Raw genomic sequence first — 21,719 nt, 5'->3', positions numbered from 1 at the left:
ACTGTCACCTGTACGTGAACGCAACAGCTTTAAACGTAAAAGAGGCTCCAGTTTCAGGTAGTTTTGCGGGCCTTTTGTCTAGTCTTCGCAGACAGGGACCTAATCCACGACCAGAGCGGACTGTGGTACGACATGGACTAAGAAAAAATAAACACACACAAGAAAAACAAAACAAAAGGCAAAAAGCCAAAAACGGATCATTCGAAGGATGCGTTTTTAACAGGAAACTCACCAGCGGCTGTCAGAAACTGTGCGACAGGTAGGACCAGTAAAATAATAATAATAACAACAACAAAAATAAAAATGGATAAACAAACGAAAGGAGTTAATGATTCTGAATAGTTTCTGACTTCCTGCAGTTGTGAAAGGATGGGGAATGAATGCTCAGAGTTTACACTGTGGACTGGGAAATTTCCTCTCATTTATGTCATGCATTTAGACTTATATGAACCTTATTTGGGGATTTTCATTATAATGTGAAATATGAAGCTGACAGGAAGCTTGTGAAGTTCAGAGCCAGCATGCAGTCATCTCACAGGATCAACCTGCAGCTTCCAAAATGCCAGATAGGATCCGTGTTTATCCATTCCGCTCAGGTCGTGTTGTTTTCCCTCTGGCACCGATGCTTTTAATTGGTTTATTGTGGTTGGACTAACCTTTAGAACAAACTAATGAGCTAGTTGATCATTAAACGAGCTGTAAAACACGGCTGAGATGGTACATGTTCATAAAACTGGAGCTGTCAGGAATTATGAGTCTCTTTCCCATCAGTCAAACACTACGTTTTGGGCTTTAGAAATTCCAGACGTAAAAAGTACCGTTTGGAAGATTTCCTCAGGTTATTGTAGGCTATGCATTCAGAAAAGTTTGTGCTTCAAAGATGAAGTTTGATGCAGCTTTGCATTCCTGATCTTATTTGGTGCCTTTCATGAAGAAATAGGAAATATTTATTATATGAATACATGTATAAGCTTACATTACAATTGTGCAATATGTTCAGCCCAGAATATGGAATCTTTTTTGTGCTGTTGGAAGCTCGAATCTATCTGAATTTCACAGATTATGGGAAGAACATTCTCACAACTTCCCCCTGACAAGGTTTTTTGACTGATTTCAAATTCTATTTCTGGTCTGACTGACTCTATTGAGCTGCCAGATGGGTATATTTCCCACAGTATAATTTTTTGTTCAAAGTTTTACATCGTCGGAGGGAGCTGAGTGGATATTAATTTAGTGTTCTGTTTTTTATTTGTGTGTGCGTGACGGAGAAGGATTTGCCTGCAATATAGAGATGCACTCCACATCTGCTACTTAAATAGGACTGAAAGTAGATGCAAATTATTACCTACAAAACCATATAATGCGTTGTCCCAAATGGCGTGGTCATGGCTCTTTGTGTAAAAAGCCAGCTGAAGTGTTTGGATAATGAATAAAGTTTGTGAAAGGAAATTAATTTCGATATTCAGTACTGAATTGATGCCGAACAACAGTGTAACTCTGATGACACTTTAAGCAGACAAGATGAGCTCTGTGATGAATTATACATGTCCAGAAGTCTGTAATTTCAAAACACAAAAATTTGGCTTTAAATTGTAAGGGATTCTTCGTGAAGCACAGTTATGCCAAGCGAGCAAAAGTCAGTTAAAATACATTTTGGTAAATAATTCACAGCAGGTTTAACACTCAAAACCTACCTAATTACTAACCTAGTAATACAACCGCTGTCTGATTCAGATTCAAATGTTGCAGTTTTCTGATTGGTGCTCCCAAGCGAGTGACCTCAACCCTTTCAAATGTGGCCACACCCATACAGAACATAGAAAACAGTGAAATAACCAAACATTTTTTTTACTTGACTGAAATTCGGAAATTGGCGTTTAAATTACTTTATATGAACAAGCTGAAACATGAAAGGCAGCACAGAGTCATAGAGGTTAGTGCTGGTGACTCTAAATTGTCTGTAGGTCTGAGTGTGAGTGTGAGTCTGAGTGGTTGTTGGTCTCTGCGTGTCTCTGTGTGTTGGCCCTGTGATGGACTGGCAGCCTGTCCAGGGTGTACCCCGCCCTCACCCAGTGTGAGCTGGGATTGGCTCCAACACCCCCTGTTACCTTGAAATGGATACAGTAAGCTGTAGAAAATTAGTGAGTGAAACATACTCGCAATGATTTGCAGACCGTAGACTCTGAGCTATTTTTTTTGAGTCTGTGACTGAAATATACTTCATCAATCAAGAAAAATATAGTTGCTCTGCATGCCGGCCTACCATCTTATTCCTAATAAGTACATAATGTGCATGTGCAGTGCCAATTCTAGTTCCAATTGTGATTGAAAATATTTTGTTAGAGTTTGAAAAAGAACTTTCTACTTTTTGTGAGCCATAAAAAAATTAAATCTATGCTTGCATTGGGCAGTCAAAATAACATAAGCATTCTTGTAGAGCAAAACCTAAGCTCTGAAATAAGTAAATCACTGAAATATACTGCTGCAGAGGTAGGCCAGAGCAGGTTGAATGCCAATGAGAGGCATTTTTCAGCTTTGAGAGGTGACTGACAATCAACACTCAACACTGATGTAGAATTTCAAAGCACATGACCTAAAAGCGCTCTTAAGAGTTGATGCAAAAAAAAGAAAGAAAAATGTTGCCTGTGTCATAAAGGCTAGTCTTAAAAAAGCGGAATGAACCAAATTGGTGTTGAAATTATCCAGATATGATCGACATCTATGAGATTAGAGGTGGAAGTACTTTCATGTCATCCCAGGTGTATCAGGTCTTTGAAGACTGACTGTAAAAATGACAAGTAACTTAAATAGTGTCCTTGCAAAATTGCCTAATACTGAAATATTCAGGCAATAAAACTGTGGAAGGCTTGTATGTTACTGTTGTGTGTATGTTTTCTTTCCTCAAGTATTAAATAGATCCCAATACCTTGAACAATGAAATGAAGTTTTTTAGGAACTAAGAAAAAACTGAATGAGATGTTAAAGGGGTCAGGTGCAAGTCAAGTGGAAAGTTACCCTTTTAGCAATATGAGTCAGGCAAATAGCCTATTGGAAAAGTGTTTTTAGATTTAGATGCATGTTAATGTGATAATAGTGGCTTCAAAATTAGATAATGCTTGGTTGAGTCATTTCCATTTTTATGTAGCTGCAGATAAATATGTAGTTACTTTATGACATACCCGATGGTGCATGCCACATGCTAAAGTGAACAACCGTTGTTTGGTTTACCATGAAACTGGCTTTTGGCTGAATACATGCAAAACTAATGACAATCATCAACCTTAGATGCACTCAAGGTTATTATGTTAGCGTGCTAACGAAGACAGTTCACTTTATACACATTAGCATTATTGCAATGAAGTCATGGCTGTTTGAGAAAAAAATCTTCATCCAAGAAATTCATTCAACTATTATTACTACTTCCATAGTCCCTATATTGTTTTATCCCTAATTCTCCATGACAAGGGTTAGGGGTAGGATTAGGGTTGGTTAGTTAGGGTTAGGCCTGTTCTTCCCCAAGACCCTATATAGGTCCCCGTAGTGGTCATCTAACTGCTAAGACTAGAAATATCATTAATTTGAAAATTAAAATGGCAAATGAGCATTTTGCTGAAGATACTAGCGAGCACAACCTCAGGAAGCTGCTAGCCTGGCTGTAGACCTTCAAGGTTTATGCGTATCACACAGTCTAATAAAAGCTATGGCGGTAAAGAAAAATGTGCAAATATGAAAATTTGTGTCTACATTGATTGGATTATAGCCCGGAGCTGTTGCAGCAGACCATTGGTAGATGAACCTCATGGTATAATCTTGTGTCGTGTCCAGGAATTCACAATTGAACATGCCATTGCATTTCTCTTGTAACTGTTACCTTGTAAAAAAAAAAAACAACCACCCAAAAAAAAAAAAAATATATATAGTGTTGGAGTTTTTGAATTATGTGTGAAATCTCAGAGTCTTCTGGGTGTCTCTTAGCTGAGGGAACAGAGTTAGCTGTTAGCTGCGGGGAAATGGCTAGAGCCATGAATTTTATGGATAGTTTTAGTCTGAAACTGCAGCAATAAACAGAGTTAGCTCATTCTTTTACAGTGTGTTTAAGGCTGCTCGACAAATGAGGGTGTGTGTTTGACGTGCATTTAGGCTTCCAGGCTTCCAGTGGGTGACATCTGATCGAGGAGCAGGCTCATAGCTTTGGATGCAAAATCATTTTTTATCCAGTGTCTAATATATTCTAATGCAAGAGCAGGATTTTCTTAAATGCTAATGTTAAAATAACCATCAGGAAAACAATGTGTTAAGTGAAACTCTTAAAATTCCAACATTGAGCTTTTAAGTTTCACCCTCTGCTGTCAGTTGAAGTCTTCGGACACACTTTCGTCATTCGTCTCTTGCCACGAAGCTGTACTTTGTTCATGATTGAGGATCATCTCTGCTATAGCTGCCATTTTTCACTGGAATACTTATCATGTAACCGCCAGCATTGACAGGAGTCTCTTAAAGGTTATGTGTGGAAATATAGGCTGCAAAGCCAGTATTTCCACTGCATAAACATTCAGCTATATATTATTATTTAACAGAACTTTCTGTTTCTAGCGGCGCTTGCTGCTCTGCTTTTGTTACTTCAAAGTTAAGCACAAAGACATTATTTTGCCTGTCTTGTGCCACATCAGGAATGTGACTTTTCCATCCTGTTACTTTCAGTGTGCTCAGAGGTCAATGTCCAATTTAGCTTGCTGGCAGAGACGAACAACCTTGAAACAGGTGTAACCCACTGACCCGCCATTGTGTTTCTCATTCCTTTACCTGTCCAAATCATCACCTGGAACGTCGCAAAGGAAAGGTTGAAAGCGTCAACACAAACAAGCACAGACTTTGAGAGCACCCATGACAAGCAAATGGAATTTGACCCCCCCTCCCTAAAAAAAACAAACAAACAAAAAAACAAATGTGGAGGGCGTACTCTATCTTTTGGTTTCAAGTGTGTTGGGGTAAGAGGGGGACAAGGCTGCTGATAAATCTGTTACTGTGCCTCGGTCACAATTAATCAGCTGGTCCCCATCCCTCTCCTTATGCAGATTAAAGCAGCAACAGCACAGAATTTCACTAGCATGCCTGTCTCTGACATTTCTATTTCTGTCACATGATAAATGTGCGTGAGGCAGAGTGCTTTCTTTAGTGAGCCACTGACTCATTAATTACAGCATTAAACATTTTCCAATGTGGAAGTCATCAAAGTACTTATGTTTATGTGCGTCCTGACAGAGGAAGAATACGTCTGAGGGAAATGTCTAGAGACCATCTGCGTTGCCATGGCTGAGTGTGTCACCTGTGCTGGCCTGCTTTGTTTGGCAGTTCTCTGAGTTTCTGCTTCAGATTTAATGACAGAAAATGTCCTGCAGCTTAAAGACATTTTGTTGTTTCTCATCTTTCTCCTTGCTGTGTTTGCCACACTTCCTCTTCTCTGTTTCTCTCCAAACAAATAATATTTATAAACCATTTTCATTTCAATTCATTTCGAGGTGAGCACACAAATAAGCCACAACTTCACAGAACAACCAAAATATAAAGAACATTTTAAATAATCTGTAGTAGTCTTTATTTGGACAGCCATTGCAGACGAAAGGAGGCTGGTGCTTCTTTAATCAGGGCCATGAACATCATTATAGAGTTGTCAGTCCTTATTGTGTCCTGTCTTTTGAGTTAACAAGAGGCAGTCAATGAAGACCAAGGAGAAGATGCTGAGCTTCTGTTCATTATGAGCCAAACAGAGTTTGCCACTGCGAGCGTGTGTGTGTTTGTATGTGTGTGTGCACATGCTGTTCTTTCATCTTCGCCCACAGAGTGAGGATGAGAGGCAACAGAATCATAATGTTGAAGCTTTACCTTGCTCTGCCTGGCCTAGCCTGACAAACTCTCAATGCCTGATTCAAATTTAATAGGCTGTGGATAAACCCTGTGCCGGGCTGCTTTTCATAAAGTCACGCAGGTGAAGGACAGAGTGATGTAAGCTGGCTGGTGCTCCAACAGATGTTGAAATCAGTAGACATGATGCAGATAGACTCTTCTTGACTTTCACTTTGATTTTGTGTTTGCTGTGCTGTTTGCTGATGCGTGGAAGTGTGTTGGGACGTGAGTAGCATCTGTTGACAGCCTTCATAATTGTTTTTTACTGGCTCTGACTTTGTCCCAGCCATCAAATGAAGAATCCCATAAAAGCACGATGGTCAGGTGGAGCAGATGGGGCCCGTGCTTTTGGCGGGCTGAGGGTGTGATAACTGCTCATATAGAGATCACTGAAAATTGGGGGCATCGTGAACCTGACCATCCACCCCTATCAAAGCCAATCACAGATGACTTTGCGTCTCACTGTTGCCTGCCATATCCTGTCATGTCATTGCTGTGGTGCAGTTGTACGCAGATCATGCAGTGAACAGTGTCTGTATTGTATTGCATTCTTTCTGCTTATGTTGACATTGTGATATATGAGTGAATATGACTGAAGTTGTGAGATGTGGCCACCAGTTTCAAAATTTAAAATGATGTCATCTCTTATTTGGGGTTTATGGCTTCTTAAAAAAAATTATAAAAAAAATTCATTGTAGCCCTTTTAAACAATGACAAGTAATTTTGACTTCTCCACTGCTCCTTCTTCTCCATTGATCCTTGAGAATGAGCTTTACCTTATTTAGTCAGTAGGTAACTCTCACTCCTGTATTGCATTGCTGGCAAATAAGCAAGGACATTTCCTACCACAGGGAACTGAAATTTGAATTTAGTGACCGACTTTAAAGTCGTTTGCTCTGTGGCGCTTGTTGTTTTGTGCCTGATTAAAATCAGTGTAAAATCTATTAACATTGAATATATTTGAATGTTTATTGAAATGAAACCAGGCGATCATTGTATGCTAACATCTCATACATGTCTAAGATATGACTTTGACCAAACTGCTTTTGAACAATCACTGGTGTAGTCAACTGGGGAGCAGGGGTTGCGTTAACCGAGAACTCTCCGGGCCACAGTTTGTGTTTTTAGTGGTCACCGATGTCACTGCGGGGAAATGTCATGTTGACATGATGAATGTTTTCTCTCATGCCTTTATAAGTGCATCATTTAGTTTGTTCTAATTGAAATTGCATAGCAAACGAATGAATGAAAATTAAATGCTATTGACTATGTCATTGTTATAATTAAAAACCCAAAATTAAAATGACAGATAATAATAGATTATGACAGATTTTTATTTTTTACCTGTCCGTCACAATGATGGACATTGAAAAAGCCTAGTGCAGCCTCTGCTGGGGAGTGAAAATTTTCCCTCTAAAATCTAGTTGAGTGGAAGTATAGAGGAGCGTAGAATGGAACTACTCAAGTGTAAGTGCTTCCATTATACATGGAGTGAGGATTTTGAGGGGTTTCATCCAAATAACTTTTAATTAAGGCAACTTACTTAATTACTTAATAACTTTTAATTTTCACTCATTTAGCAATCAATAGTATGTCTAAGTCTATGGCTACTGATGAAACTATTATGATGTTAATCGATTTGAGATTTGGATACCCCCCCCTAAAAAAAAAAAGATAAAACACTGTATTAAATTGCTATGAAAGCAAAGAATTTAATTGGCCAAATAGGAGCTGACTTTTATGATGAAGTAGTCTGAGGACATGCAATATGCTTGGTAGACTGCAATTGCTCATCAAAAAATGCATCTACAAGGCAACACAAATACTTTTTTGGGGGGGACTTTTCTCCCAGTCAACCAGTCTGAAATATTGCAGGGAGTAATTGAGCAAGAAGGAGCAGCCACAGTGAGCTGTTAGATTAAGAGCTGCAGGCGACAGGCTGAACACCTTCGACTTCTCAGCTTGGTAACCATCTCCTATCATTGTGCCCTGCTGTTCACAGTCACAGGCCATGTGCGGAATAAAATCAGAACTCGAGGGCTCCCAATATGATGGAAAAATGGCACTTTTAGTTTGTTGTGCTCCACCTAAAACTCCGAGTGACCTGTAGTGTTCAGTTAAGCTGCGTTTTCAGTGCACCCTTTTCGCTGGCCTCCCTGCTCCTATTGAACAGATGTAGCACTCATATTAAGACCAAAGTCTCCTTCAGCATTGGATTTTGAAATTTTACTTTTCTTGTAAGGTGCTTTGGAAAAACAAACAACAACAACAACAACAACAAAAAAAAGCATCTGCTTAATTACAAAATATAACTGTGAATGGAAAATTTGCTTTAAATATCAATAAATACAGGGGTTGTCAAATCACCAACATCTCAAATCATTATGATAGAAGTTAATTAGTGAAGTTAGTTACTGGGTAAAATGCTTATCTTGGCCCAGCTTGACTTCTAGTCACATCCAGAATATGCAACAATTAAAAGGACCAAATATTTGCAGACGCAAAGAATAGTTTGTTGAATGTCCTTTTTTTTCAAACATAATAAACTGACCAGAGCAGTTTGTGTTAAGTGGTGTGAGGAAGCTCAGGAATTATTTGGAGGTCAGCCCATATTATGTTTTGATGCACCACTGCAACTAATGTAAAAACTTATGTAGACCTTGACCACACAGTTCAAAGTAGGAGTAATTAAACAGCAGAAGTTACATAGACTTGGTTTAAAACGAATATGATGAGCTGCTATACCACCGCCAGTATAAAAACACATTCAACAGAGCCAGTTTCTGGCTCTTATCAGGCACGGCTGTTGATATTGTATGTCCTTGTGGGTGCGTATCTATCTTAACACGTGCCTGCAGTATTTATTTGGGCTACTAAACTTTAGCCTTGGCTCTTTACATGGGCGCAGATGACGACAGCTTTACAACAGGCATGGTTTTATCGAACACAGCTAATATGCCGTTCAATGTAAAGCTGGCACAGACTTAAAGCAGCAATTGGTACACAGTAAATGGCAGAACACAGTAAAACTGGCAGTAGCATCTGTGATGTTGACTGATTTAGACAGTGATTTTGTACAACCACTAACTATTCCACACTGAAGATAATTGAAAGCAATACCAATAAAAACTATAGAAGGCTTTTATGTTGTACTTACAATCTGACCTCCAGTTTAAGCATTTGATGAAATGAAAGCAGCCATTGTCTGGACCTGATCAGAGTGGCCGGAATGTATTGACATTAAGTTGTGCTCCCAGATGCCTTGACGTAGACTGGGCCTCCCATCAGCTCGGCTTATCTCTTTCTTTGAGTGCTGAGTCTCCTGGCTGCTCCAGCCAAATGTCCTCATTGATGTGCTCCAAATAAAACACTTAGATGTCACTCTACACGTGACTCTCAAAAGATTTAAGTGACATTTATGACATTTACTTTCAGAAAGGGATATAGAGCCAGATACTTTTCTGGCACTGGAGGCAGCCCTGCCCATTTGTGTAATGATATGGGATGAATTCCAGTTATCGGAAATCTAAATGCTTCTCTCCCCCCATCTATAAAATTATGACAGAAGCAGCAGCTCTGCTGTAGCCTTTAGTTTGGAAATCTGTCACAGATGGCTGTCTTCCTGCGTGCAGCCAAGGAAGTAATGTGATTGTGACAATTGTGTCTCTTTTGCCAATAGATTGAACATGCTGCAGGTTGCATGAGTGACAGATATGGGGCCAGCGAGATCACATTTGCAGACTTTCACTATGATGGCAGCTTTTTGCCTGTTTTGTAAGTATCTCTTTTCTTTTATTAGAAAGTTATTTTAATCTTACCATCCTTTCAACTCATATTTTCCAAGATACGTGCACGCTATTGCCCACTTTGATCGTTATCTCTGTTTAAACTGAAACTGACTGTCATTTTTCCTTTAATAACCCCAGCAGTGACTACTGAAGGCCTGGGGCCGAATGTGCGTGGGAAGGTTGGAGGTGCAGTGGAGTTGGAGTGTAGTTTTCCTCCATCAGACCCAGATGTGGTGCCCTCTGCGTCTCTGCATGTGGTAGAATGGGTGCGACAGGGACTTGACATCCCCGTCTTGATCAAATTTGGTTCCTATGTGCCTCGGGTCCATCCACAATATGAGGGTGAGTGTATATTGGTACAATTCCTACTCCAGCTGAAAATTGCCATTTATGAACACACTTGCCATTCACAGTAATTTCCTGTAATTGTCTGCTGCTTTCAGAGGCAGCATGTTCTACTGCTCTACATATAAACTGTAATTATGATTATATTTAACCTGGGCATTTTTTACTACATGGCATGATGACATTTCATGATGTTCAAACTTTGCGCATTTTCAGCATTGCTGCATTGTTTACTAAGATTGCTGTTGTTATGAGAAAAAAGCTAATGAAAAATTACATTTGACCACTTTTACTCTCTAGACAAACATGACTGAAATATCAGCATGGCCAAATTAGCTGCAAATTATAACTTATCATACCATGGCATATTGGTGTTGACATAGATGGGGGCATTCACATGTCTTTATCCAACTGAGACTTTTTCATGTCTTTGTATGTATGTATTGTATAAAAGCATGTCCTGGTAATGTGAAAGTAATCAAAATAAGTAGAATGTGAGCTGTTAACGCTCCAGTGCAACTTTTTGAACTGACAGAATGAAACCAGTACCTGGGTCTCTCAGTATAATCAACACTACATCTTGATGGCCTTTCAAACCAGCCTCGGGGGGGAGGTACTTTTTAAAGGAGCTGAAACTCTCACGTTGCATCATCATCTATTGTGCTCTTACTGCCCACAGCTCGAAGAACAAAGAGAGTCTGTGGGGAAAAAGATCCTCAATGGACCAAGAATACCTTTGTGTAGGTTTTGTTATCCTTTAAAGTCCCAAACAATGAGAGTAATGTGAACAAAAAGAAGGCATCTCTGGGTGGCTCACATCTTGCTTTCCACAGACCTGCTTGAAAAGAAGTTCAGCCTATTGACCTCTGCACAGGCTATTTGAATGTCTGCAGAGACTCCATGTGTAGTTTTGACAAAATAGAAGCTCAAAAAAAGAGGACTGCATGCCAACGAGAGAAATTATTCAACAGTTTCACTGATGTAAGAGGAGACCGTAAACACTTGTCATCGTTTTTCTTCATCAGTGTGAGAACTGGTAGATGGTTGATATCAACAATCACATTGTCACATATTTAACACTGCTTAAACAATTAGACATTTGACCTGTTCAACCTTTCTTACCCACCGTTGCATCAGTCATTACAAAGTCATGCTGCATAGCCAGACGTCGTTCTTGAAATTCTAGTGAAGCTCCTTAAGTTTCCCCAGATACCAAATATGTCAGGTTGATTTTGTTTTTGGGAAATGTGTATAAAAAGATGAATAAGTCTTGTAGACTATTTCTATTTGATGGCGTTTGAACTATTTCACCTGCATTAAGGCTATAAAAGAGGAAATGAAGAAGGAAGCAGGTGGTTAGAATGGTGGAAATGTGTATGAAATATGTTTGAAAAGGACATCTGAATGTGATATGTGTATGCAAAGATTATAATATGTTTATCTATTACAATTCTAAAACAGTATATATACATTACAATATACAACTACAACCTAAATTATGTTTCTACAGCAGTGTTTGCTGACAGTTTGACAGGATCTGTCATTTTTCATTGGCTTGAAAATCATTTTCAGAGCTACTGAACTCTTTAGAGACTGCATGCAAGGCCAGAAGCTTAGGTTTGACCTGCAAGACAGCAAAGCATCTCAGGAAAGTGATGTCTCAATTAAAAGTTTATTTTACAAGATGTGGCGCTATAGAGGTAAGGAGCTGTATCCTCCAATGACATCACACAAATGTTTCAAAACAGCAGTTTAAAAAGATCAACCTGGTGGGGTATGTTTGGTGTATGGCGGCTTGTGGCAACAATATCCTCAGCCGCTTCGCACTCAAACCGGAACGTCCTAATGTATACAAAACTTGAAGCCTTGATAATATTAAATAAAACAATTATCATGAAAGAAGAAGTTTGATATAAAGACCAAAGTCATGTTTGTTTTCGTATTGTCAACTTAATTTTAACGTTTGATTTGAATTAGGTTTGACCTTTTGCAGAACTGTGGTTTTCTGCACACACATTGGCACATGTTGACTTGATTTTTCATCCCAGGAGGCTGCCGCTTGGTTAAATTATGATTATTATGAGATAAGACTGTGGCCATTCTATAAATTTCAAATTGTTTGAGCCCAATAAAAATAACAAAACCACCAATTCAATAGTTTCCAACACTATCCAACAGTAATTCCCTACTGTGACTGTGGCATTTAGCCCCGTGCCACAATTAAACACATAAATCTTTAATATGTCTCACAAATATATACTTCAATTTCCTGAAACATCCGGGCACTGTGTCTGGTATTTCTTTTACTTCAAAGAGGAAGTGGTTCATTTCTGGGGACCATTGTTACATGCGGATTAATACTCATTTGGAGTGCTTCTGATCATTTAAAGAGCCCAGATGATCTAAGTGTGACCGACTGAAAATTAATCAATAAAAGATCAGTTTCCTTGTTGATTGTAAAAAAAGTAACATTATTGTTGAATGTGCAGGTATAACTCATTGATGCCTTTTTAATACTTTTTGGAGCACAGCAGAGCTCTATGGCACAGAGGAATTAAATACATGAGGCTCTGGCCACTTACTATTAAAAAATATGTTTTCAATCTATGATTTTGTTGGTTGTTCAAACATTAATCAGTGTATTTAGGTGTGTCTTGGTCAAATGATCAAAACTTCCTTTCAGCTGAACTGAGGGCTTTACTCATTTGTGTTAGAGGCCGCTCCCTCACCCACGCTGAACACGGAATACGATACAGACATTTACATAGCAATAAAGTCAGGGTGAACCTTGGCTGATGAAATATTGTAAGTCGGAGAGGTGCGGACTTTAATTCCAGCTTGGCCTCATAAAAGACTGTAGCCTTTTGTCGATGACTCTGAAGACGATCCTTCAACATACAGTGATGTCACGCTTCATTACACTGGATGTTCCTGTGCGCAGGAGCAGCACAAAATACTGGTGGTAAAATCCCTAAAATTTGTCCACCCTCTGGCCCATGAATTATACTTTTTCAACACTTAACTCGACCATAGCATTAGACGCAGATAACCACCTGCGGTAAGAGGACAGCTATGCTGATCACATGGCTCTCCGGCAACAACCTGAAAGCTGCTCTTTGTGGGCACAAAAGGTTTAGAAAAAAACAAAAAACAGCTTGGTCAAATCAAATGCTGCACCAAGCGTTCTCACAGGTAGCGGATGGTGTGGGAGTAACAGGTGCAGCATGGGAAACGAAAGCTTTAGAGATTGAACGGCTGGTGTGAATTTCACCTCCTCAGGCCAAGTATGTATCTCAGGTGTCTCAACAGCTCATCTTCCGGACCCAGAATCCGCAACCATGTCACCAACCGACCCCCCTTGCAATTTTGCACAATAAATGGATAAATACTGAACTCATGATTGCGGGCCATGTCCTCCATTAATAATCTTTGTGTTCGACCGTTTGTGCAGCTTCCCAAAGTGCGAGATACATTAGATTTTCTCCAGATTGCTCCCCTGAGAGTGTTGAGAGCTAAAGGGGTTTAAATGTATTTGTTATAATGGAGCAGTAAAGATCAAAGGATTAGCTTCTGCTCTGTGCACAGGATAGAAAATCCCTCCGCACCCATACAGCTGCTGACTGCATGAAAAGTAAATACAGCTGTATAAATCCAATGTTTCCATGTAAATCCCATCACAATCATCCAGGGCAGACTTTGTGCGGGCGTAACATGTCGTATTCAGCTAACATGGCTAATATGCCTTTTCCACGTGGATAGACATGAGAGTTTTAGCTGGGATTACTCATGTTCGTCAGAGCAGTGAATAGGCCTCGGCCTCTAAAAGCAAGAGGACCTTCAAAATTTCAAACGGTGACACAGTGGAGATAAAGGGAGCAACAAGTGAGTGAGGAGTGAAACCTTATCTGCTTCTTTCTCTAACTGAAACCTAAATGCCTGTGTGCGGCGTGCCAAGAGCTGACGACATCTCACAGAGGCAATGTGGGCTTCTTGCCCGTCAATATCCCATTCTCAGGGACATAAATGCTCAGGCTGCGCAAGATGGTATTGAATATAAATAATTTTTCATAGAAAGCCCTGTCAAACCAAACAACACACTTTCCAGATAATTCCCAAGAAGACTCTCCGAAATGCTGTAGATTCATTTCAGAGAAAAGAAAATCAATATCTTTTGATCATCTGTCAGTGTGAGTAAAACTGGGGGGGTGGGCAAAAAAAAAAAAATGAAAACCATATCCACATCCTTCAACATGACACACCTGCTTCTAAATAAAGGACCTGAAAAAACAAATATGAGAATGGGATTAAGATTAACTAAAGCAGTACAGCTGGAAAGCACAAGAAAGGAACCACGTGTTTCCTCATTAGATTATATTGTTTTCGTCTTTGGTTTCCACTTCAAAACGCTACTCGATCAAGCTCAAGTAATGTTACAACAAGGTTTCTAATTAGCAAATCAGTCAAATAACACTGAAGCAGTTGCGTATTATGGAAGATGGCGAACATCACATTTATTAATCTGTTAGATACTGAAACTGGCAAAGCGCTCCTGTCAGGGCACGCAGCCTGAACCTTTTCATTAGGGAGGAGTTGGATTTCATGTCGGCGCTGAATGGTTTTGTGTTTCTCTGTCACCTGAGAGTGTATGCCATGGGTCTGCTTGGGTGGGGGCTTCAGGTGAAAACAGTTGCAAATAGACGTAGTGTGTTTCTCAGTGTGTGTAGGAGCTTGTGTGAATGAATAGAACTGATAGAGGATATTGTTTACCTGTGATCAGTTTAAAAAAAAAAACAAAAAAACTTGCCCCTTGACTAAATTCATGGAATTTGTGGGTAGAGAGGAAGGGGTGAGGGGAATGAGGGGGCAGGTTGGGGGATGTCAGTGCTGCTGGTGGTGGTAGAGCTTCTATTGTCATTGTCATCTTCAGGTCCTGCTGTATCTCTCATTTGGGCCCCAGGTTTGGATGAATGGATGAATCAATTTCTGTCTCAGCAGGGCTTTTAGTCACTATTATTATTGTTGTGATGATATATTATTTTTGATTGGACAGTGAGGAGGGACAGGATATGGATGAAAGAGTGCAGGGAAATGCAGTGGAGCAGTTAAAGGTCTGGTTGGCCAGGACTTGAACTGGGGACTTCCTGCTCAGAGCAGCTGGGCTATTAATTTGCCTTGATTTTCATTATTTTTCACGCAAATTTCTTGGAGCAAACTCATGAAGATGTCCAGTAACTGATTTATGTTTTAAATTACCTGGGTCCCTATATGTAATTATTTTGTTCTTGCTGGGGAGTCCACTAAAGTTTTATAGAACACAAATCCATAATGACTGCAGACCTTAGACCTTATGTGATCCGTTCCAAAACCGTGGGCATGAATCTGCTGCTATAACAGGACATCCAGGAGAGGGTTAGGGACCTGGCAGCAGGTGTTGGCTTCCATTTAACCAGAAAAATATGACTATTATAAATCTGTAGCCTTGACGTTGAGCAGTGAGGTCTGACTCGCAGTCAGGGTGTCAGTTCATTTCAAAGGTGGTGGATGGGGTTGAGGTCAGGGCATTTCCTTACAGACCTGTGTTTGTGTACCGTGACACTCCTATGGTGAAACAGAAAATAGTCTTCTCTAAGTTGTTACAAAGCTGGAGGAAGACTGTTTTAGTATTAAATGTCACAATACGCTGCAGCATTAATTGAAACTACAGGCCCCAGATTTATAGCCATTGTGTTAGCAGACAAGCAACAAACAACAGTTGAATAAATAAAGTACTTGTAAGTAGTCTACAATTCTATTGAGTAATATCATCTGCAGCTCATTCTGCAGTATACCAGCAATGATATCATCTATCATAGTAAATAAGGACAACTGTCACTCATTGGAAATCTGTTAAATTGTGAAATATCATATTTATTTGCAGAGTTCATCATGAAGAAATACTGGCAAACACACAGTATGAAACTGTTGCAGTTGTGTCCTTGACAGCGGGACTGAAAAAAAAAAAAAAAAAAAAAACATTGAAAAGGACAAAATCGAACGTTCAGATCAACAATTCAAAACTATGTCTACCCACATTTACCACACTCAATTTGTTTGCAGACTGAATCCTGTGCTGCATGCATGAACTCACTTGTTATTGCACCCTTGAACAAGCCACAACACAAACAGCAAGACGATGATTGTGAGGCAAAGAAGTCTAAATTTACTTCCTCTGCTTCTCTCTTTCTGCATTCTGCCTCCTCGCTGGCCTTACACTCCATTTACCTGGCATTCAAATCTCCTGCAATTATGCATTGTTCACATGATTGGGGTCATGGCGTTAGGACGGGCTCATACTTCACCTACACCCTTCCCCTTTTTCTCTGATGACTCACAGTCACATTGTCACAGCCACCCGGACACAGCCCTACCATTCCAGGTGCTGCGTGACCTGTATCACTCTGAGCCAGTAAACGTGGGAGAGGGAAAACAAAAACAAACAAAGAAAAAAAAAGAAACACACCAGGGGTCAAAGGGTAGGATTTTGAAATGAACTAATCCTCAGAGTGTATGCTGATGTGTATTTTGCTCTACTTTAACCCCCCTCCCCTGCGGGATTTAGTCTCTTTTGGCAGCTTGGAAAAGCAAACAGGGTGTGTTATCACTGCCAGCATGCCCAACTCCAACTTCCTGGTTCTTTTTGATTAGAAAGACTGTCCCTCCCTGCCATCGGAAATCAGGGCCTGTTAGTAATTACCATCACAACAGACATCCCAGTGGTGCTGAGGCTTCTACTCTGCAGCATGTTAGCTGTTTACATATTTTTACTTCAGAAGGACAACCTCATTTCCTCACATAAAGCTATCACTGACAGTTTCCTTTCAGCTCTCCCGTGATGTTGGGGCACCGGACAATTGTCTGATAGTATGAAAGTATGAAAACCAGATGGACACAGGGACGTGGGCTGTGGACTGGAAAAGATAGGCTGATTTCGCGAGCTGCACACTTTCTCTTGGGAGCCGTCACCTGGCAACCAGGAGATCACATTTCTGAGTTTGTGCGTGCATGTGCTCACTGTTGTTGCTGTGTTTGTGCGTGTACTGCTGTGTGGTCGTTTCAGGCAATGTTTGAGGACAATGTTCTTTTTCAGCACAACAAAGCATCAGCCCCCAACAGTTGTACACCGCTCAGACCTGAGAGATGACAAGAGTAATTAGCCTCACCTGTGGAGAGGCTCTCTTACCCCCCTCACACAACCATCCTCTCACCTTTTTCGCTGTGCTCTGTTTCTGCAGGGCGGGTGTCTCTGGTACGAATCACTGCCCTCAGGCTGGAGAGCCTGCAATTGGATGATCAGGGCTTGTACGAGTGTCGAATCCTCTTACTGGATAAACCAACAGATGAGCTGCGAAATGGCACCTGGACACTGCTTTCTGTAACTGGTGAGGGTTGTGGAGTGTGTGCGTGCTGTGCTTCATGTGCTTATGGCTGTTTTGGAAGTGGATCATATTTAACCACATGAGACAGGATCAACGATTCAAACACTAAATAACATTTGGCCCTGGCTGTCAGTCACAATAAAGGGAATGAGGATGGATAGCTTTTACTTTTCAGCGCATATTCTACAAGAGAGCGACACCAGCCCTGAACATTAAAAAGTAGTTCTTCCAATCGTAGCATTTAGTCAGATTTGTTGTTGTGTTGCCTATTCTTTGACATTATTCCTGACACAAATCATAATTTTACAAATTTTAGTATTGTTTTATTTACACAAAGCTCCTTTTTGTCATCCCATTCCATTCCATTGTATGGAATCCTAAAACACAGCATTTACATGTTTCTTGTATGCGGCCAACATTTAACACATGAGATGTTTTTCAAACTAAAAGAAACAGTTTATAATGAATTATTCTTGTAATTTATCAGGTCCAGAAATTAATTTTAACCAAGGATTGAACCAAAAGTTGAACTCAGGAAATCAGGAAATCTGATATATAATGTTACACTAGCTATATTCTGCAAAATTTTCACATTTTCCAAAGGGGATTGGTCTTTTTTGAAATAAATGCATTGCAGATATATCATCTAAGCTTCAAACCTCTGGGTGGGTGTTTCCCATGGCAGTAGCTGTCTGACATCTGAGGGGCTGCATTGTTTGGAGAAGCCCTGTAGCTGATGAACACCCATACTAAAAATAAGTGTCCCCCTCTGTTTAACAAGCTCATGTGGAATTGCTTTTAAACAAATTACTTTTTCTGGTTCATAACATTTAGCCAAGAGCAGAGAAACCCACTCTGGGTTAGGTTTGTATTCCATGTGGAAGGGGGGGGGGGGGGGGGGGGGGTTGCAGTATGCTACTTACTTTTTTACTTAAACTTCTGAAAAAGCTATCACATGTTTTGTTTTTTGTTTTTTAAAGCAACGAGGCTGAACTGTTAAGTCTGGTAATTTGGATTACGACTGACACAGGCTTTGAGAAGCATCGTCTCTGACTCCTGAGTTATCATCACACATATTGACAGCTTTAAATAATAAATACTCTAAAAATAAAAAAAAAGAATCATTATTTTTGTGCTTTGAAGTTTTAAGTATTTGGGGGGGGGGGGAACCTTTGCTATAGCTCTATACAGGTGTCAGCGCACACAGCAGATCAAAGCGGGTTCAGACAGTTTCACCAAGCTCTTCGGTGTGAGCATCAGGTTAAAGATGAGAATTATAATAGAGGTTGACTTTGTACTTGGGGTGTTGGATATAACTTCACTGACATGCCCTGCAGGAACACTCTTCACATCCCATTGTTTGCCTCAACATGTGAAATTATCTGTGGCCTTCACAGGCTGGAGATCACGCTAAAAGATCCGTATTTCAGAAAAACCTTCTTCCATTTGCGACGTGTGATGAAATCTATTAAATAAAAAGTCAGGTATAAGCGTTTGAAGGCGCTATTTAATTACTTCCAGTGCAGGACACCAAACACATGAAATTCTAATCGAAAAAGAACAGGTAGTCTTGTAAAAGGAGATAAATACAGAAGCCATTTTTCAAATCCCAATAAAATGTGTTGCTATTTATTTATTATTATACAAAGGTACAACATGGATATAAAATTTGTTTCTACGAATGTGCGCATATGTACTGTATGTGTGTAAGTATGTACATATGAATCTGTTTACTATCTTTTAACTATCTCACGATTTGATTTGATTCAAAACGATTTGATTCATAATGATTTCTGCTTTAATCTATAGTTGTGCGATCATGATGATGTAAATGTACCTGGTGACTTGAGCAGCATGGTGGCGCAGTGGTTTGCGCTGCTGCCCTGCAAAAAGAAGGGCGCAGTTCGAGTCTCACTGTCTAAGCTAATTGGTTAATTAGTAATGAATGATGAGTAATGGACTGGGCTACAGCAAGCACCACCCCAACTCTTAGACCAGACCAGACCAGAGACTGGACCCATGAAGAGAGTAGAGACTAGATGAGACCAGTCTAGACGAGCCCCCAGGGACTAGACTGGACCAGACCTGACCAGACCAGAGACCGGAGCCCTGCAGAGAGTGGAGACAAGGCCAGACTAGACGAGACACTGGACCCCCCCGAGACTAGGCCAGACCAGACCAGATTAGATGAGACACCAGATCCCCACAAAGACTAGAATGGACCCCTTCAGAGACTAGAGACTAGACTAGACAAGACAAGCCTTTTTTTAAATTGATTTTTGGACATTTTAAATAGATTCTGAATTGTAGTGACTGATATTTTTTTGCACACCCCTACTGTTTACTGCTGTTTGGACATATGTGTGTATGGGAACATGAACATGTATGTGTCCGTGTGCCTATCAACCTTTTTGCTTCCTTTCTTTTTTTTTTCGTCCCTTCTTGTTTTTGTTTTTTTTTTGCATCAATAAGGACACTTTGGATTTGAATTAATATTAATTATTTTTAAAAAATGAAAAAAGTAAAAAAGTAAAAAAAGGACATGACACTTGAGAAATTATAATGAAATGTGCAGGTTGCAAGTGATTTCCTTGTGCTTGGAGTGTTTGCAGATGAGAGCTGAGGCTTTAAGTGGAATCAACACACTCATGTTAGCAGATCTAAAAGGCAGTCTGTGTCTGACTTTTTATGTTTGGATGTGAAATAACAATGTAACTTGATGTCTGTAAGCTGCACACCGGCTGCTGGAAAGGGATGAGCGAGACAAAAGATTCACTGTGTGGTGGTCCAGACTTTTTTCTTTTTAGTTGTCTGTCCTACTGCTCCTGCTCGGTAGACAATGTAGATCTATTAGATATTATTATTATTATTATTATTATTATTATTATTATTATTATTATTATTATTAAGCATATTTTTGTGCAGGTATAGAGATGCATTCAGTTAAAATTTCATCTCAATGTTTTTTAGCTCCACCCACCTTCACTGCAGCCTCACCTCCTGTATTGGAGGCTCTGATTGGAAGTCATCTTTCTCTTCTCTGTGTTGCCAATGGCAACCCTGTTCCAACCATCACCTGGCTCAAAGATGGACATGTGATTCAAAGAACAAAAGATCGGGTATGTTTGAACTTATAACTGTGCAAATGTGTGTGTGGTGTTTATGGAGGATAAACTGTCTATATGGACCTTTAATGTCTCAAGTTAAATTGCTACCATATCTGTTTAGTTATTGTTTCCTCTGTAATTGTTAATACTTAATACATCAGCTCATGGTATTTTAGACCTGTGGCATAAACAAATGACTAATATAGTCAGTTTCCTATTGGCAAAGTGTGTCCAATGTGTGTATATGTCTAGCATTTAGCAACCAGAACCTCACTTTTCGCACATTTTGTTTTGTTTGAGCTTCATGCTGAAATAGAAAACAATATTTTTTAAAAGCATACATAACACAAATAACTAGAGGACAGAAGTATAGATCATATTTGACAAGCTATATTTATGGTCAAATAAATGAAAACATGGTCAAAACAAAGCAAGGGCAAAGTAATTTTTAAAAAGACATCAAATTTTCTGCTCGGCACATAATAGCTTGATTTTTTTTAATTGATTCAAAAAATGAAAAAAAAAAGAAATATCACACTGAAAAAAGTATTTAAGGGATGAAATGGTTGAAAGTTGTTTGCAATTTTTGAGATGTTGCAACACCTGAGCTGAAGTAATGAATTGAACATTATCTGTAAATAAAATAATCTGTCTATATACTGTAAGGTCTCACAGCTAAGCCCATGAAATTTAATCAGGAGGCTACAGCATAAAGTGTGAAGGAATTGGAAGAGAAAGAGAACTTTTTCTGAGTGCTCTGTGTGTTACATACTTAAACGCAAACGCACCGTCTGCTTCCATCCATCTCCCACTTTATCTTTCACGTCATATTTACCAGGACGGAGCCTTATCTCTGCGCGCAGTGAGCATGCAGTCAGCAGGTCAGTACACCTGCCACGCCTCCAACACTGAGGGAAACGTGACCCACATGACAAAAGTGATGATCAAAGGTCAGTAGTAGCCTGACACCCTGTCTGCCTGCCTACTTGTTTGTCCGTCTGCCTACCTGTCTGTCTGCCTGCTTGCTTGTCTGTCTCCCTTGCTATCAGTTTGCCCGCCTGCCAGTTCTTTCACTCTGTGATGTCTGTGTGCCTGACTGGCTGGGAGCCACCGGAATTTGCATTTCTGTTTCTCCCTCTTGCATCATAAGACGGGAGGTT

General features: G+C 39.9%; 1 protein-coding gene across 2 annotated transcripts in view; it reads left to right on the top strand.

The window, feature by feature from the left end:
* Positions 1-67: 67 nt before the first annotated feature.
* igsf9a (immunoglobulin superfamily, member 9a) overlaps positions 68-21,719 on the top strand; it is a 49,125-nt gene continuing 27,473 nt past the window's right edge. The window contains exons 1-6 of one of the 2 annotated variants that reach the window (XM_029516017.1): positions 68-259; positions 9,584-9,678; positions 9,834-10,034; positions 17,309-17,455; positions 20,423-20,571; positions 21,398-21,509. In XM_029516017.1, coding sequence (XP_029371877.1) covers positions 9,618-9,678; positions 9,834-10,034; positions 17,309-17,455; positions 20,423-20,571; positions 21,398-21,509 — 670 coding nt within the window. In that variant the 5' untranslated portion in view covers positions 68-259; positions 9,584-9,617. Of the gene's footprint in view, positions 260-9,583; positions 9,679-9,830; positions 10,035-17,308; positions 17,456-20,422; positions 20,572-21,397; positions 21,510-21,719 lie in introns of both variants that reach the window. The other variant, XM_029516016.1, reaches the window with a different exon arrangement.

This window comes from Echeneis naucrates, chromosome 12, assembly GCF_900963305.1.
Source record: "Echeneis naucrates chromosome 12, fEcheNa1.1, whole genome shotgun sequence".
NCBI classification, from domain to species: Eukaryota; Metazoa; Chordata; class Actinopteri; order Carangiformes; family Echeneidae; genus Echeneis; species Echeneis naucrates.
This window is presented reverse-complemented; position numbering and strand designations above follow the sequence as displayed.